This window comes from Pichia kudriavzevii, chromosome 2, assembly GCF_003054445.1.
Source record: "Pichia kudriavzevii chromosome 2, complete sequence".
NCBI classification, from domain to species: domain Eukaryota; kingdom Fungi; phylum Ascomycota; class Pichiomycetes; order Pichiales; family Pichiaceae; genus Pichia; species Pichia kudriavzevii.
Window position 1 is genome coordinate 2,601,484 of NC_042507.1, and position 18,066 is coordinate 2,619,549.

Genomic DNA, 18,066 nt, shown 5'->3' on the forward strand with positions numbered 1-18,066 from the left:
AATTTGTAAATGGGCAATTTATTTCCTAAAAGGGGCATTCTCCTACAGTGCGTGTTTTTTTTGTTTTTTTTTTTCGTGGGCTTACAAATTGCCCCTTTTGGGTAGAATGCAGATGTAGTACGATGTAACATAAGTACAAAACTCCTGGCTTTGAAATGATGGCAAGGGCCGGATACTGCATCCTCATAGAAGGGGAATATCTCTATACGACTTGGGCCGATTTTTGGAGATAGCGGGGAATGTGATTTCCACCAAGGTATAATGCAAGGTGAAGTTGGATATGTTATCTGCAGATGCTAGTGTTAGTGTTGGTATTAATTTCGCTGCTAATTTTTAATGTCATTATGGGTAGTGGTGTTAGCGTTACAACTAGTGTCAATTTTAGAGCCAATGTGTCTATATTTATATTAGGCTAGATGAGAAGAACAAAAGAGGGGGTTACGGATTGGATACCGTGATGCATTAAAGAGGGTCCTCTAGTGAACCACAACGTGTCTACAATCCCGTACAGCTAGAACTCTTAAGAACGTGTTCTCTATAACGGTATCCTATGTAGTATTATTGCCACCATTTTACTGCACTCTGTAAAAAGTATAAAAACTTAGTTTACGAATGAGAGGCTAAAAAAGTACTTACATCAATATCCACCGTAAAAAGAGGCGCGATTTTCTTTTATTTCCCCCCAAAGCTACAATTTTGATGCAAAAAAGCATAATAATATCTGGCTCTCCAAGATTGACAATTTCATCATTGTCATTTGAAGGCGGTACCTGAAGGGTCTCAGCCTCGAAGAAGTTATTTTATTTAGTAGTTGGATTTCTCACAAGTCACACACCCTTCTTCTTTCGCTTACACTAGACTGCTTAATTTCATTATCCAATTGTCCATCGTTAAGCACATTACAGTCACAAATAGTATAGGATGCTGATTCTGAACAAGAGGCTGATATCTCTGTTGGCTGTTTTGTTTTCCATAAGCTTGGTTATTTTTATATCGTCGTCGACTTCTTTCCATGAATGGAAAGAGGTAAAACTATTGCATCATAAATTAAGTCCCGAGTTGCAAAATAAGTTGAATCAGCAGTTTTCCAGTGTCGAAAACGAAGAGGTCAAACAGTACAAAGAATATAAGGAAGAACTTGCCGAAAAGGAGAGGATAAGGAAGGAACTTGAGGAGAAGAAGAAACAAGAAGAGGAGAAGAAGAAACAAGAAGAGCAGAAGAAGAAGTTGGAGGAGGAGAAGAAGAAACAAGAGGAAGAAGAGAGGAAGAAGATCGAGGAACAAAGGTTGAAAGAGGAAGAGGAAAAGAGAAAACAGGAAGAGGAGGAAAAGAGGAAAGAGGAGGAACGTAAGAAGAAGGAAGAAGAAAGGAGAAAGGAGCAAGAACAGCTAAGAAAAGATGCTGAAAGGAGAAAGACCCATTTTGTTAATATTAAGAATTTCACTTATTATGACTTTGATAAAACTGATTATTTGACAAACGAAGAAATCGTTGATTTATTGAAACATCTAAAGGATGATAAGGAACACGATCTCACCAGATATCATCATGAAATTGAATTTGATAAAAGAATCACTCCTGCGTCGTACTTGAATGAAATTTATAAGACTATTGGTGAAAATAACGGCGTTTTAAGTACTGATTTGAAGTTCAAATTTAGTTGGGCCGATTGGTTGGATTTTGATTCAAGGTTATTGCCTGGTAAAGATTTTCTCGAAAGACACAATAATCAGCCAATTATGGGTTGTGATGACTATGGTGAACTGATTGGATTTCCTAAAAATACACCAGAGAAACAAGAAGCCGTACCTGCTTGTTCTGGTTTGAGCGAGGAGGAGTTCCAATCCATGGATAACAATTTATATCCAAGATTTAAAGTTACTGCTCCTTTTGATTCAAAGAAGATTTCAATTCCAGCAAGGATTATTCATGGTAGTGTTTATTCATTACACGAGCTGTCTCCACCAGAGCGATTGGTTTATGTTGATGGTAAAACCAAAACTGATATCATTGTTCCAATTCAAGACGAAAAGCTGAAGGAGAAGCATGTCTATAATCATTCACTCGTTAGTAAGATTACCAATGATGAAACGGAGGATCCCGAGAAATTATACCTACCGCCGATTAATAAGTTGATGCAAAAAATTCTAGAAACCATCAAGCCAAGTGAAATCAATAAAAATAGTTCTTCAATTTATGAAGTTTCCAAAATCAACCAAGATCCTCATACCTTGCAAGAGGAGTTGAGTTACCAAATGTCAAGGGAGGAGTTTGATATGCCTAAAAATATGGATGAAATCAAACAAAGATTACCAAACCATGAAATTGAAAATTCACTTGATAGGAAATTATTGGAAAAGATAGAACTTGAAATGAATCTTTATCCTAGGGAAAACTATCCAAAATTTTTCCACGAATGTGAGCTAGATGGTACTGATGGATCTCACTTTGATTGGAGGTTTTTCAATGTTAGAAGTAAAACAAACAGCTATAAGAAAACTTCAACATTGAATAGAATTATTAGAGCCTGGTTGAGATTTACCACAACAGAAAATATTCATACCTGGTTAGCCCATGGAACTTTATTAGGTTACTCCTTCAATGAGTTTATGTTACCATGGGACTCCGACCATGATGTCCAAATTAGTACTGAGAGTATGTGGAGATTAGCTAAAAATTTCAATCAATCTCTGATTATCGATGTCACAACAGACGATGAACTATCAAGTGGTTATGGTCAGTATTTCCTTGACATTGGAGGTAATTTCTTTGACAGAAAGAATAGCAATGGTGCAAACGCAATTGATGCAAGGTTTATTGATATACATACAGGTATGTATATTGACATTACCAAATTAAGTAAGGTGCATGATGTTGAAAAAGATCTTACTCGAGACTTCTATAATATTCATTCTGAAATCAAGAGTGAGTATTTCAAGATGTTGAAGCAATATGGCATAACAGCTGAGGACATAATCAAAGATGGTGATTTAATTGGCGGCAATAATAATCATTATTACAGGTTTAGTGAGTTGGAGAACATGAAGAAATGTTTGTTTGAAGGTGAATATGGTTATGTCCAAGAGGTCTATCCTAGAATTTTAGACAGAGAGTTTCCAAATCGTAAAACGGGTTGGTCATTTGCTGGGTTCACATGGAGATCCAAAATCGGCCTCTGGTTGAAGGATGAGTTATGCACTGAAGGTTCGAACGACCGTAGGGGCGACTCATGTATGAATCACGAATATGTCAAATTACTATACGATTTCATTGATAAAGATGGTCCTAAAGGGGGCGAAAGAAGACCAATCTATCCTGATTGGGAATCCGTCATTGCATTAGACCACATCTTAGATCGTGAGGGTAAACATGATAAATAAACATCAACACTTTTCTCAATATCTTAATAAATACCAATATTGGAATCCACATTTTGTTCTTTTTTTTACAGCCCCTGTGTCCTGTTTTTGCCTTTTATGTTTATGTTCCATTTGTTCTTGTGTTTTGTTTTTCCATTTTGTTTTCCATTTTGTTTTTCCATTTTGTTTTTCCTTATGTTTCCCTCTAATTTGTTTCCCTCTCATTTGTTTTCCAATATGCACTAACTTCAGTCAATCATTCATTCAGAAAGAAATATGTAATTCATGCATTCATTTTATAGTACATATAGTAGTATAACATCAGTCACTTGTTAACTTATCTTGGTTGGATCGAAAAGACCATACTATTTGTTTACACTCTTCAATGACGAAAGGGCTATCCTTAACTCAATTGCAAAAGGGCTGCATGTAGTAGAAACCAGCTTACATTTATATACAGACGCCCTATTTTTTGCTATCAACATAGTATGCGGAAGAAAGAGAGAGCAACTGCAGCGGGGGGAGGGGAAAGGATAAAGAAAAGCCAATACGGTACGATCTGCTGAACATCTTTGCCAGGAAGACGTAATTCTGCATTGGTTTAAAATAGAAGCTACTCTTGAGACCCATATTTTGATGCAGCAACTCAAAACTCATCTCACCATGGAGAAGTGCAACGCAATATTCCCGTTTGGTCGTGGCGCGGCGTGATGTCGAATTGCAGAAACTACATATTGATAATATTGCAAACGCCGTGGAGGCCACCCTCTTCAAAGATGGCAGTCTTTACCTTTCCAGTATGAAATCACGAGAAGGGGTACAATACAATCAGAGGGTGAGGGAAAAAATACAATAAAGAACAAGAAAAAAAAAAAAACAAGAAAAAATAGACAAAAATAGCGACACGAGAAATTAGATTGTTTTTTTTTTTTTTGTTTTTTGTGCTGAAGACTGACATTGACGTTGCATCATTGGAGGTTGTAGATATCTGCAATAATAGTAAGGCACAAGTGATACACGTACCGTATTCCTGTAGGTGGCATCGGAATGTTTAAGAAGTCGATTTTAACGAGGTGTTTTATTTTGGCGGTGTTGGTGTTGGTACTGATTGGGATATCGTTTGTATTCCACACCGAGAATGACAGTCGTTTCTTACTCGGCCAAGAGTCGCCGTTTATATCAGGCGATGAGAAGGAAGTGACTATTACAGCAGGGGGTACGGTGAAAAGCGGGTCCAAGGGGGTGGATGAGATACACTTTGAACAGGAGGACAAGTTGATGAAGGAAAAAGAGGAAGAAGCTCTGAAGAAGAAGAAGGAGGAGGAAGAACGTCTCAAGGAGGAACGTTTGAGAGAGGAGGAACGTTTGAGAGAGGAGGAACGTTTGAGAGAGGAGGAACGTTTGAACAAGGAAGCCGATGAGAAGAAAAAGGCAGAGCAAGCAGAGCAAGCAGAGCAAGCAGAGAAGGAGAGGAAACAAAGGGAACAAGAAGAAAAAGAACGGATACGGAAAGAAGAAAACGAGCGGTTGCAACAAGCTGATATTGAGATTCCAAAGCACCACATCATTGGGAGTGACGAGTTCACAGATGAGGGTGAGACTTTCCATTTGGATCCACACGAGTTCAGGTTACCCGAAGACGGCGACGCCATTGTCATTCCGCAACACCACAAGGTCGGTACCGGTGAGTACGAAACCTCTGGAGAACTTTAAACGTGGTGCTTTAAACGGTTGTGTATCTATGAATTGTCCATTCTCCACAACACCTCCCAATCTATTGTGTACCCTCGTTAACTCTATCTTTCATAACCACCCTTATATTTACCCTTGGTACCCTTATCACCCATATTTACCCTGTTTCAATTACGCATGCATGACTCTAGAACCCGCGTGCAGTGTCATATGATGCCACGCTCGATAGTTTCCTCTCTACCAGCCTAAATGTCCGTTTCTGTACCATTTTGTTTGAATTGCTCAATTAATAACTACCGTCTCTGAAATAGCTCCAAACAAGCTTTGTTTAGAACTAAAAAATATGCAGATCAAACTAGAGAAACCCTTCTTATATGGAAAAGTAGTCCTAAGAAAAAAATTCTCTAAAAAAAATTCTTGGAGAAGTTGCCGATCGAGAAACACCACAAAAAAAAAAAAGCACTATAATTGCCATCCGGTGGCGGATACATAATTCCGACCAATACAACACCCATGCACATGTGCATTTGGTTATTAATAGCACGTTCTCAAGTCAATTTATCAATCCACAATTTCATTCGTTCATATCCATCGTGCCCACATGTTTGGGTTTCATATATAACCATCACCAAAGTAATTTTCATGGACCCCTACATCTTTGTACTATTTTGTACTGTTACATATGTGTTTTCTTTCTTTAGTGTGTTTATAGCAGACAACAATAACCCCCCCAACATATACAGGTTAAATTCGTATTGGTAGAGAATCTAATAGAGAAGAGAGAGATATAAAGAGAGGGAAGAAGGAAGCAACGGAAAAAAAATTATAATGTGTAATCCAACTAAGAAGACATTGAAAACCCCCAAATATCTGGTCTTTCTCTTTGTCACTGGTATTGTTATCATTACGTTCACGTTCACATATACCAATCTCGATGTACCTTCTCTGTTGTTTTCTAAAAGGGTGGAAAAAGTTCCTGAACAGCAGAAAAATAGTGACACTTCCGTTCCATTTGATGCTAGTAGGGAAGCAACATCCCAGCAGGACAATGCAGAAAGTGATATCGAGCTAGAAAACCAGTATCTGAAGGCGTTGATAGAACAGGAAAAGCAAGACGAAAGGGCCTTTGAGCTAGAGAACGAGAAGTTATTAGAACAACTGCAAGAAACAAAGAAAGAGGTAAATAGGCTAAGGGACAACCGTGCCAGAAGGAGGCCAATGATGCACGATGCAGGTAACCCTAAAGAATCAAAGCTCGAGTTTGAACTATTGACTAAACTTAAGGTTGACGACAGTGATGAACACCAGTTCAACCCCATGTACCATCAAGAATGGAATTCACACAAAAAACAGGTGATGGAATTCATCTATGAAGATTCTCTGAACGATACGTTATTACCGGAACGTTCCGAGTACTTTACAAATATATTCCAGTTGATCTTAGCCAACAAGCCGAACATCAGGCCTTTGTCACACTACATGAACGGTAGAATATCGAATGCAGTGTACGCAAACAGGCAAACGACCCCATGCTTGACCGTCGACGAGTTGAGCAGCCATCTCATCCTGGAGGACAGTGACGTGCAGGCGTTACAGGACACCCACCACCGGTTTGTCCGCACGTTGTCCAGCATATACCCAAACGACATCTACGAGCCGGGCACACGGGGAATAGTGTATGTCGGTGGCAAGGAGTCCTCGTGGTCAATCATGCTATCCATCATGAACATCCGGGACAGCGGGTGTAACCTTCCTGTCGAGGTGTTGATACCTTCCTACCATGAATACAGCCTGGACATGTGCAAGAACGTATATCCCCGCTACAACGCACGGTGCCTGTTCCTGCCGGGTTTGATCAGCGGCAAGGTGAGACACCGCAACAAGATACACAGGCACCAGTACAAGAGTGTGGCCTTGGCGCTGTCCAGTTTTGAGGAGGTGTTGCTGTTGGATGCAGACAACTATCTGCTGGACAACCCGGAGAAGCTGTTCTATTCGAAGCCGTTCCAGGAGAACGGGATGGTGACGTGGCCCGACCTGTGGAAACGGACCACACATCCAAGGTTCTACACAATCATCGGGAAGGAAATCACCACAGATACCGAGAGACGGGTCTATGGATACACCGAATACGGCCAGCGGTTTACCCAAGTGTGTGAGAAGGAGGAGGATGTACCGCTACACCAGCTGGAGGGCACCATGGCAGATCCAAGCAGTGACTCGAGCCAGTTGCTGATATCGAAGCGGGAGCACATTGGCACGATCATCTTGTCGATGTACTACAACACATATGGACCCGAGTACTACTACCCGATACTCTCGCAGGGCGCATCGGGGCAGGGAGACAAGGAGACGTTTATTGCGGCAGCACATGCACTGGACAAGAAGTACTACACGGTGAAGAAGATGCCGGAGTTTGTGGGTAGTCTGGTGCAGGAGAAGTGGAGAGCCAACGCAATGGCCCAGTTTGATGCAACGGAGGACTACGAGATAGCAGAACGGTACCGGGACAGCACCGAGGAGGTGGCGGAGCAGCCAGCGGTGCTTCTTCTGCATGTCAAGAGCAGGGAACTACATCCGTGGAGAAAGTACCACGACGAACGGGTTCCTCACAAGGGGGACACGGGGAGAAGTCGTTTGTACGGAGACGAATTCCCCAACGTTGCCAAGTACGACTTTGAGTTGGAGACATGGCGAAACATGGAGAAGTTGCTATGCGAAGATAAAATAAGGTTCCATGTGTTTGAACGAGAGGAAGTCTCCACGGAGGAAGCGTGTCGAGAGGTCCTTGAACAAATCGCATATTTGGAAATGACAACAATGTAATAAGAAAGTGCTATGGATATCAATACAAGACAGTTGGTATGGCAAACTACAATTTTTAACCCTTTACCAGGGTCCCACTAAAAAAGACACCGAATATTTGTTGTCAGGATTATTTCAGGCAGTCCTTTATTACATGGTATTGCGTATAAACCAAACTTTTAAAACTAGAACTTGCAATATGCCTATATTTTTTTGAAGTTCCAGGAAAAATAAAAAAAAACAACCAATATAAATATTCGTAGATAAATCCCTAGGATTGGTCAGGTTAGGCTTTTACCAAAATTTATAAAAAGATGCTGAACTTTTTTTTCTTAGCTTTGATATTGTGTGCTACAATGGTTTTTAGTTTATCGTTTTTGCTTTGTAGGTTTTGCTTTATATTATTTCCCCCTTTCAGCTTTGATTGACTTGTTTGGTGGATAATCCGTCATGGTAAAAGCAATTTGGTGTTGTCTGGAAAACCAAACAAATTGTAGGTGGATTTGAACTACCGATAGCATCCCAGCAATTTCCATGATTGGGTTTTAATTTCATTTGCATGAGACAGCACTGTGGGTTTAAGTAAAACAAAGTCTCTATAAATCTTGCCGCATATTTAAAGAAGTTGTATTTTGGTACAAAATTGTAGGGGGTTAATTAGAAGCTTAAAACTGACGTATATAGTGGTTGTTAATTGGAATAATGGTGTCACTCTCGGCAACACTATCAGTTATATTCAGATAGAAGAGACAGTAAAAGAATAATTGACGTGGATTTATTTGAGCTTTGTACAAGTTATGAAGCAAACGTGTTTCAATGTTTAACTGTTGAGGCCCTTGAAGGATTTATATCGAAATGTTTGCAGCGTGGTTACCTTTAGAATAATTCTTTTGTAGGTTGTTAAGCCATAACTGCTTTTTGCAGAAAGTTTCAAAGGTAAAAGAAAAGTTCCATAGAAACACACTGCTTTCAAGCTCAACATACTAAACAAAAATATTTGTATGAAAATGTTTCAAGATTGTCGACTGTGACATGAAGTGACCACAATCACAATTAAAATGCACACTCTAGGTAATAAGTTTTGCAGAGTTCATTCAAGAAATATGATTGACTGGCAGCTAAATGTATTACATCAATAGGTTGGAACACTTTCAGCATATACTTCAGAAACACTTACACTGTTGTACAACTTCGTGGAGCCAAGAAAATTCACATTGCCATTTACAGCAATTCCTCCATTCACGGGAAATCGCCAAGCACCACGAATCCAATTTCTTGAATGTCTTTCCATATAATGCTAAGCTTTTCTTTTCTCTTTCGGGTACCGCGGTGGAAGGCAAATTTTTTCTTAATGGCCGTTGTTGGATTTTATTACCGCACGCCCCCTCTGTTGAGAAGGGTTTAACTCCTTGCGCAACTGATGGACAACATGATACTAAAACCTTATTTGGGAACATACAGAGATCTTCCAGATGATGCCAGAAAAGTACGCTTTGACGAGGATCTACATTTATTCTTCCGTACATCGTATCATGTAAGGAATACACTGTAGGTTGTTCCGCTTGCATGCATCTAAACCAAACCACTAACAAAAGAGCGGACCAAAATAGACCGTGCAGTCATATACCACTTATTGCTCCAGCTGTTCCGTGCTTTCGAGCTTTGTGTGAAGGTTGTGTATGAAATAAACGTACAATCGAAAAAGAGATTCAAAGGTATAGCTTGTTTCAGCAAAATATACGTCTAGTACTTAGAAACTTTACTACAGACAACAGATTCAAACTATTTTAGCAAGGATTTTCTATAGATTCTCACAAGGGTAAGATACATACAATTTTAAAGTTAAGCCTCATAACAGAACAAATGGAAGGGGAAAGGAGCAGTCAATTGCTCCTTTTTGAATACTCACCAAGTGTATATAGCCTTGTAGCAACTAAACCATTTAGACTAGCCTTTAATAGTGGTTCGATCATTGTACACTAAAAAATGAAAGCTATAGCTCCTAGTTTAGGATCCATATTGCGTCATCAACATTTTACATAGGTTGGAGTCGATTTTTGCGTGTATGTTAATATGCGCATATCCATCTGCACCAATACGCATTTAGCAAATACTTTGAAATGAACCCCTTTTAATCGGGATTTTGTTTTTTCTTGGAAACCCACCACACAATAAGGTAAGACAATTTTAAGTGCCTTTTTATCTATATACTATTATTATTCTCTGAAGCTGTTCGTTGGATATTTTTCAAATTTCATTTTGAAAGATTTCAATAGATACTTTTCATACCAGAGGGTGTAAATAAACTGATATTATATATTATATCGTTGGTTTATGGTTGACTGATGAAACCATCAAAAATTTTTTATCCAAAGAGGAAATGGAAGGATTGGGTATTGGTTTAATAGATATATATAGCTATTTCTTCATTTTTCTCCCGAAAAATCAAGAATTCTAGTCTATTTCAATTCCCAACAATATTAATCTGCAACTATATATTTGCTTTACAAAATGATTTGAATGGGGTAAAACAAAAATACAGAAAGAGTAGAAAGATACATACTGACAACAGATCCAGAAACCTAAAGTGTTATCCCTAGGAGCATCACCAGTGTATGCTATTGAGAGTGGAAACCAACGAGAAACAAGCTAAAAAAGTAGATCAGGATGTTCATTGGCGCCAAAAAGTTGAATCACAAACAAAAGCATTGAAAGTTTTCAAACTAATTCTAGTTGAATGTACCCTGAGAAGGAAATACATGATGGCATTTTTTTTTAATTTGAGTTTTACTTGAGCTAAAAGTTTGGTTCAAACGATCATAGGTCAGTCCTAATGCATGGTGTTTAAGTTACAGATGTTATGTTTTTTTTTAGTTGTCCATAAACAAACTATGGAACCTAGTAAGCTACAAAATTCTAATAAAAAATAAATTACAAACAGAAAAGATATACAGAAGAATATATTTTACCTAAATTTCCTCAATTGATAATTATTAATTTAACCATCAAAAGATTTTTCAAGAATTCACCATACACTTGGATTTAACAACAGGGGCAAAATTAAAACGAATGCTTTTATCAAGGATTTGTGTGTCTTTGGTAAATGCTGGGAGATACATAATATATATCGAATGTCTAACGGCGTGCTGAGAGAATCATCAAAAAAATGCCACAAGGTGACAGATACGAAAAACATTGGGAGCATGGTTTGTGAAAAATGAATAGTGCACACCGAAAAGTGATTTTTACAAACGAAAGCAAGCAATATATTCGAATGGTGAAAATAATACATGGAAAACGCTAAACAAATTTATGAAGGGAGTTTTTAATTTCAATGAATTTCAAATAAGTATAGCTGTATCGTAAATTATCATAAATCTTGGAAAAGCCAAATGAATACAATTTATACCAAATAAATCAAAAGATCCAATAATTATGTGAATATCTAATGTTTTTTTGAAAAGCCACAAGGTACTTCTGAGGTTTTTTTAGGCCCATACTAAAAAGGAAGTTTATTATGGTTGTATCAAAATTGTTGGTTATAATACAAAAAAAATATAGGTATTTAAAAAAATCAAACGATTTAAAACATCTTACTGCAGCATAAACTTGAACTTGAAAGACACATCCTGCAAACACACTAGACCATATTACACATCCTATTGATTCTACATTCTCACCTATAAAACCATATTGCACAGAAAATGATCAACAAAATGCCTATTTTTATTCAAGGTCTTGTCAGCACTCAAATTGTGACGCGTTATCATAGTCGTTTTTATTTGATTCAAATGTGTCTTGGAAACAGGATTCAACTAGTCTCCGCAATTGACTGGAACATTTAGAATCTTGGCTGCTTTTTGTGGTCCTTATTCAAATATCCCTGTAAACGATTTTTGTCCACTTAAGTTTTGTTTTGGCCTTTTCGGTCTTTGCTTACGTGACTTAAAAAGTGTTTTGCTTTCTATAACTAATACGTGGAAACAAAGTATTAGTAGTGGAGGACGTATAAACCATTTGCTCTTTTCAAGTTTTTAAAGAATGATAACCACTGCCAATCCTACCTAAGGTGTTTTTTTTCTTTCTTGCATCAAATGAAAAAGCGTATCCCTACGATCAAGCCAATATTCTCTTACTTTTTCCTTGCATCAAAACCGGAATCCACAATAAATATAGAAACAAAGACACTAAAATTGAACTGGGAATATGAATACACAAGAACAACGAAAAGCAACGGAGCAATCAGCATTGACTAATATACATTCAACATAGACTATCTAGTGCAGATAAGAAAACGTAGCTATGGACCGTTTACCAACGTAGCAAATACGCTTAACCACCTGGAACGTATTCTTAATTCATCGTGGATGCGTATAAAGCTGACAAATTGGATATGGAGTTTGTTCGGGATACTTCCACTAATGCGTCTATAATGTAACTACTATTGTGATGTCGACAGAAACAACGTTTGTCACTACGTATAAACTCTAAGTACTAGCCCTATGATTATCAAGTTTCTTTCCAATTGGTCTCAAGGATCCATCGCGTGTGGGACTGGAGTGTCAAACTAAGTTAATCCAATAGCTCCGCAATTATCTTCGCGACACCAACCATAATATTAAGTTTTTTCTGGTTGGAGGTATTGATTAATACCCGGTTTCCATCTTTGGAAGACATTTTGACCGGAGAAAGACCTTATAGCATACCACTAAAGTTTAATACCGGAGCAATTGTTTCATTTTACATGTACGTCCCGATTTGTATCCTGGTTAAGCTGTCTATGTGCATCAACTTTCGGCCTTTCTTTATATCCCCCCTCCCTAATGTAAGACATAAACCCTCATTAAACATGCATACGCAAGCCCATACTCGATACTTTCGTACCGGACATATCAAACCCGTTCATCAATTGAGCAATATTGCCAGGGATTTGCATCTCGGTTTAGACAAGAGTTCTCTTTTTGAATCAGAGTGGAGAGAATTGGACGGGGGACAGGAAATCGGTGTTTTAAATAGACAAAGTGTGTACATATTCAAAGAGTACGTCCTTCTACTCCTGGAAGGACGCAAAACGCCGAAGGAAATGAATTCACATACAAAATTCCATTACAAGTACGTTTTTACTAGGACGTAAATGAACCACAGTACAAAGGGAAACGCACCTTTTAGGCCAATACCATTCATGTGTTTATGCAATGGTAATTTATAAGCAATCGAAGTTAGGCGATTGTTCTTCGGGGTGCAAGAAGTTTTTATGTCCTGGAAAGAAAAAGCATGAACAAACTTTCAACCTTCACACATCAATCTTGCGTCAATAGTTGTCCATCCATGTAGGAAAATCTCCAGCGTATGCAAAAAAAAAAAAAAACATCTGTTTTAGCGATGCTTTGTTTCAATATCCCTGTGTTAGGAATCTTTGATGTAAATACACTTGTTTTTCGGTCGAACAAATGTCTAGAAGCACGGATGCCAATCAATTCGCTTCTAATACTCAGAGCAGTAACTTGACTACATTTGTTACAGTATATAATAAAATGCGTCTTTTTACTATCACTCAGTAAATATCATTTTTCTGTTTAACTTCTACCATTTTTGTTGGAAAGATCTCGATTCTACCCAAAGCTATGCTTCATCAACATTTTGAACCGCAGAACTCATCAAAGCTTTTATATTTTATATTTGTTGCTGCGGCAATATTATGCCTCACCTTATTGGCTTCAATAAAATCAATTTACTCTTCTGTTTCTCCTGATGGAAAGCATCTTGTGGTACCACACGAAAATAACCTAGGATATGCAAATTCACATTACTTTGAAGAGGTCAAACATATCACAGAAACTGAAGGAAAATATTATTTTCAAGAGATACATGACAAGGATTCAAAACCTTTGCAAACAAAACAAGATGAAGAATTTGATAGTAGCATTCGGGACATCAAACACGCAATCGAAAGGGAAGAACAAAAAGTTCACCTGCTAAAACACGAAAACAATTACCTAGTAGAAGAATTGAATGCTCTTGAGCAGATTATCGATGTAGTCGTGGAGAAATTGGTGAGCTTCACTTCAAATAAAAGCGTAGACGCTAGAAATGACCTTATTCAAAACCTACTTGCTAACACCAGTGAGGAGATCCAATTTGGCTCAATATATGGAAAAGAATGGAAATCACACAAAAAACAGGTGATGGAATTCATCTATGAAGATTCTCTGAACGATACGTTATTACCGGAACGTTCCGAGTACTTTACAAATATATTCCAGTTGATCTTAGCCAACAAGCCGAACATCAGGCCTTTGTCACACTACATGAACGGTAGAATATCGAATGCAGTGTACGCAAACAGGCAAACGACCCCATGCTTGACCGTCGACGAGTTGAGCAGCCATCTCATCCTGGAGGACAGTGACGTGCAGGCGTTACAGGACACCCACCACCGGTTTGTCCGCACGTTGTCCAGCATATACCCAAACGACATCTACGAGCCGGGCACACGGGGAATAGTGTATGTCGGTGGCAAGGAGTCCTCGTGGTCAATCATGCTATCCATCATGAACATCCGGGACAGCGGGTGTAACCTTCCTGTCGAGGTGTTGATACCTTCCTACCATGAATACAGCCTGGACATGTGCAAGAACGTATATCCCCGCTACAACGCACGGTGCCTGTTCCTGCCGGGTTTGATCAGCGGCAAGGTGAGACACCGCAACAAGATACACAGGCACCAGTACAAGAGTGTGGCCTTGGCGCTGTCCAGTTTTGAGGAGGTGTTGCTGTTGGATGCAGACAACTATCTGCTGGACAACCCGGAGAAGCTGTTCTATTCGAAGCCGTTCCAGGAGAACGGGATGGTGACGTGGCCCGACCTGTGGAAACGGACCACACATCCAAGGTTCTACACAATCATCGGGAAGGAAATCACCACAGATACCGAGAGACGGGTCTATGGATACACCGAATACGGCCAGCGGTTTACCCAAGTGTGTGAGAAGGAGGAGGATGTACCGCTACACCAGCTGGAGGGCACCATGGCAGATCCAAGCAGTGACTCGAGCCAGTTGCTGATATCGAAGCGGGAGCACATTGGCACGATCATCTTGTCGATGTACTACAACACATATGGACCCGAGTACTACTACCCGATACTCTCGCAGGGCGCATCGGGGCAGGGAGACAAGGAGACGTTTATTGCGGCAGCACATGCACTGGACAAGAAGTACTACACGGTGAAGAAGATGCCGGAGTTTGTGGGTAGTCTGGTGCAGGAGAAGTGGAGAGCCAACGCAATGGCCCAGTTTGATGCAACGGAGGACTACGAGATAGCAGAACGGTACCGGGACAGCACCGAGGAGGTGGCGGAGCAGCCAGCGGTGCTTCTTCTGCATGTCAAGAGCAGGGAACTACATCCGTGGAGAAAGTACCACGACGAACGGGTTCCTCACAAGGGGGACACGGGGAGAAGTCGTTTGTACGGAGACGAATTCCCCAACGTTGCCAAGTACGACTTTGAGTTGGAGACATGGCGAAACATGGAGAAGTTGCTATGCGAAGATAAAATAAGGTTCCATGTGTTTGAACGAGAGGAAGTCTCCACGGAGGAAGCGTGTCGAGAGGTCCTTGAACAAATCGCATATTTGGAAATGACAACAATGTAATAAGAAAGTGCTATGGATATCAATACAAGACAGTTGGTATGGCAAACTACAATTTTTAACCCTTTACCAGGGTCCCACTAAAAAAGACACCGAATATTTGTTGTCAGGATTATTTCAGGCAGTCCTTTATTACATGGTATTGCGTATAAACCAAACTTTTAAAACTAGAACTTGCAATATGCCTATATTTTTTTGAAGTTCCAGGAAAAATAAAAAAAAACAACCAATATAAATATTCGTAGATAAATCCCTAGGATTGGTCAGGTTAGGCTTTTACCAAAATTTATAAAAAGATGCTGAACTTTTTTTTCTTAGCTTTGATATTGTGTGCTACAATGGTTTTTAGTTTATCGTTTTTGCTTTGTAGGTTTTGCTTTATATTATTTCCCCCTTTCAGCTTTGATTGACTTGTTTGGTGGATAATCCGTCATGGTAAAAGCAATTTGGTGTTGTCTGGAAAACCAAACAAATTGTAGGTGGATTTGAACTACCGATAGCATCCCAGCAATTTCCATGATTGGGTTTTAATTTCATTTGCATGAGACAGCACTGTGGGTTTAAGTAAAACAAAGTCTCTATAAATCTTGCCGCATATTTAAAGAAGTTGTATTTTGGTACAAAATTGTAGGGGGTTAATTAGAAGCTTAAAACTGACGTATATAGTGGTTGTTAATTGGAATAATGGTGTCACTCTCGGCAACACTATCAGTTATATTCAGATAGAAGAGACAGTAAAAGAATAATTGACGTGGATTTATTTGAGCTTTGTACAAGTTATGAAGCAAACGTGTTTCAATGTTTAACTGTTGAGGCCCTTGAAGGATTTATATCGAAATGTTTGCAGCGTGGTTACCTTTAGAATAATTCTTTTGTAGGTTGTTAAGCCATAACTGCTTTTTGCAGAAAGTTTCAAAGGTAAAAGAAAAGTTCCATAGAAACACACTGCTTTCAAGCTCAACATACTAAACAAAAATATTTGTATGAAAATGTTTCAAGATTGTCGACTGTGACATGAAGTGACCACAATCACAATTAAAATGCACACTCTAGGTAATAAGTTTTGCAGAGTTCATTCAAGAAATATGATTGACTGGCAGCTAAATGTATTACATCAATAGGTTGGAACACTTTCAGCATATACTTCAGAAACACTTACACTGTTGTACAACTTCGTGGAGCCAAGAAAATTCACATTGCCATTTACAGCAATTCCTCCATTCACGGGAAATCGCCAAGCACCACGAATCCAATTTCTTGAATGTCTTTCCATATAATGCTAAGCTTTTCTTTTCTCTTTCGGGTACCGCGGTGGAAGGCAAATTTTTTCTTAATGGCCGTTGTTGGATTTTATTACCGCACGCCCCCTCTGTTGAGAAGGGTTTAACTCCTTGCGCAACTGATGGACAACATGATACTAAAACCTTATTTGGGAACATACAGAGATCTTCCAGATGATGCCAGAAAAGTACGCTTTGACGAGGATCTACATTTATTCTTCCGTACATCGTATCATGTAAGGAATACACTGTAGGTTGTTCCGCTTGCATGCATCTAAACCAAACCACTAACAAAAGAGCGGACCAAAATAGACCGTGCAGTCATATACCACTTATTGCTCCAGCTGTTCCGTGCTTTCGAGCTTTGTGTGAAGGTTGTGTATGAAATAAACGTACAATCGAAAAAGAGATTCAAAGGTATAGCTTGTTTCAGCAAAATATACGTCTAGTACTTAGAAACTTTACTACAGACAACAGATTCAAACTATTTTAGCAAGGATTTTCTATAGATTCTCACAAGGGTAAGATACATACAATTTTAAAGTTAAGCCTCATAACAGAACAAATGGAAGGGGAAAGGAGCAGTCAATTGCTCCTTTTTGAATACTCACCAAGTGTATATAGCCTTGTAGCAACTAAACCATTTAGACTAGCCTTTAATAGTGGTTCGATCATTGTACACTAAAAAATGAAAGCTATAGCTCCTAGTTTAGGATCCATATTGCGTCATCAACATTTTACATAGGTTGGAGTCGATTTTTGCGTGTATGTTAATATGCGCATATCCATCTGCACCAATACGCATTTAGCAAATACTTTGAAATGAACCCCTTTTAATCGGGATTTTGTTTTTTCTTGGAAACCCACCACACAATAAGGTAAGACAATTTTAAGTGCCTTTTTATCTATATACTATTATTATTCTCTGAAGCTGTTCGTTGGATATTTTTCAAATTTCATTTTGAAAGATTTCAATAGATACTTTTCATACCAGAGGGTGTAAATAAACTGATATTATATATTATATCGTTGGTTTATGGTTGACTGATGAAACCATCAAAAATTTTTTATCCAAAGAGGAAATGGAAGGATTGGGTATTGGTTTAATAGATATATATAGCTATTTCTTCATTTTTCTCCCGAAAAATCAAGAATTCTAGTCTATTTCAATTCCCAACAATATTAATCTGCAACTATATATTTGCTTTACAAAATGATTTGAATGGGGTAAAACAAAAATACAGAAAGAGTAGAAAGATACATACTGACAACAGATC

At 38.7% G+C, this 18,066-nt stretch overlaps 4 protein-coding genes across 4 annotated transcripts, besides 2 other annotated features; 3 read left to right on the forward strand and 1 right to left on the reverse strand.

The window, feature by feature from the left end:
* Positions 1–921: 921 nt before the first annotated feature.
* Positions 922–3,381, forward strand: C5L36_0B12290 (uncharacterized protein; the record flags this gene model as incomplete). The annotated part of the gene is made up of 1 exon (XM_029465618.1): positions 922–3,381. One exon carries the CDS (start codon positions 922–924, stop codon positions 3,379–3,381), a length of 2,460 nt encoding a protein of 819 aa, XP_029321477.1.
* A 947-nt stretch (positions 3,382–4,328) lies between these two features.
* On the reverse strand, positions 4,329–5,018 carry C5L36_0B12300 (uncharacterized protein; the record flags this gene model as incomplete). Its single annotated transcript, XM_029465619.1, has 1 exon — positions 4,329–5,018. The coding sequence occupies one exon, from the start codon at positions 5,016–5,018 to the stop codon at positions 4,329–4,331; it is 690 nt and encodes a 229-aa protein (XP_029321478.1).
* Positions 5,019–5,880: 862 nt separating this feature from the next.
* On the forward strand, positions 5,881–7,878 carry C5L36_0B12310 (uncharacterized protein; the record flags this gene model as incomplete). The annotated part of the gene is made up of 1 exon (XM_029465620.1): positions 5,881–7,878. The coding sequence occupies one exon, from the start codon at positions 5,881–5,883 to the stop codon at positions 7,876–7,878; it is 1,998 nt and encodes a 665-aa protein (XP_029321479.1).
* Positions 7,879–7,934: 56 nt separating this feature from the next.
* Positions 7,935–7,994: a tandem repeat (tandem repeat).
* Positions 7,995–13,481: 5,487 nt separating this feature from the next.
* On the forward strand, positions 13,482–15,512 carry C5L36_0B12320 (uncharacterized protein; the record flags this gene model as incomplete). Its single annotated transcript, XM_029465621.1, has 1 exon — positions 13,482–15,512. The coding sequence occupies one exon, from the start codon at positions 13,482–13,484 to the stop codon at positions 15,510–15,512; it is 2,031 nt and encodes a 676-aa protein (XP_029321480.1).
* Positions 15,513–15,568: 56 nt separating this feature from the next.
* Positions 15,569–15,628: a tandem repeat (tandem repeat).
* Positions 15,629–18,066: the final 2,438 nt, after the last annotated feature.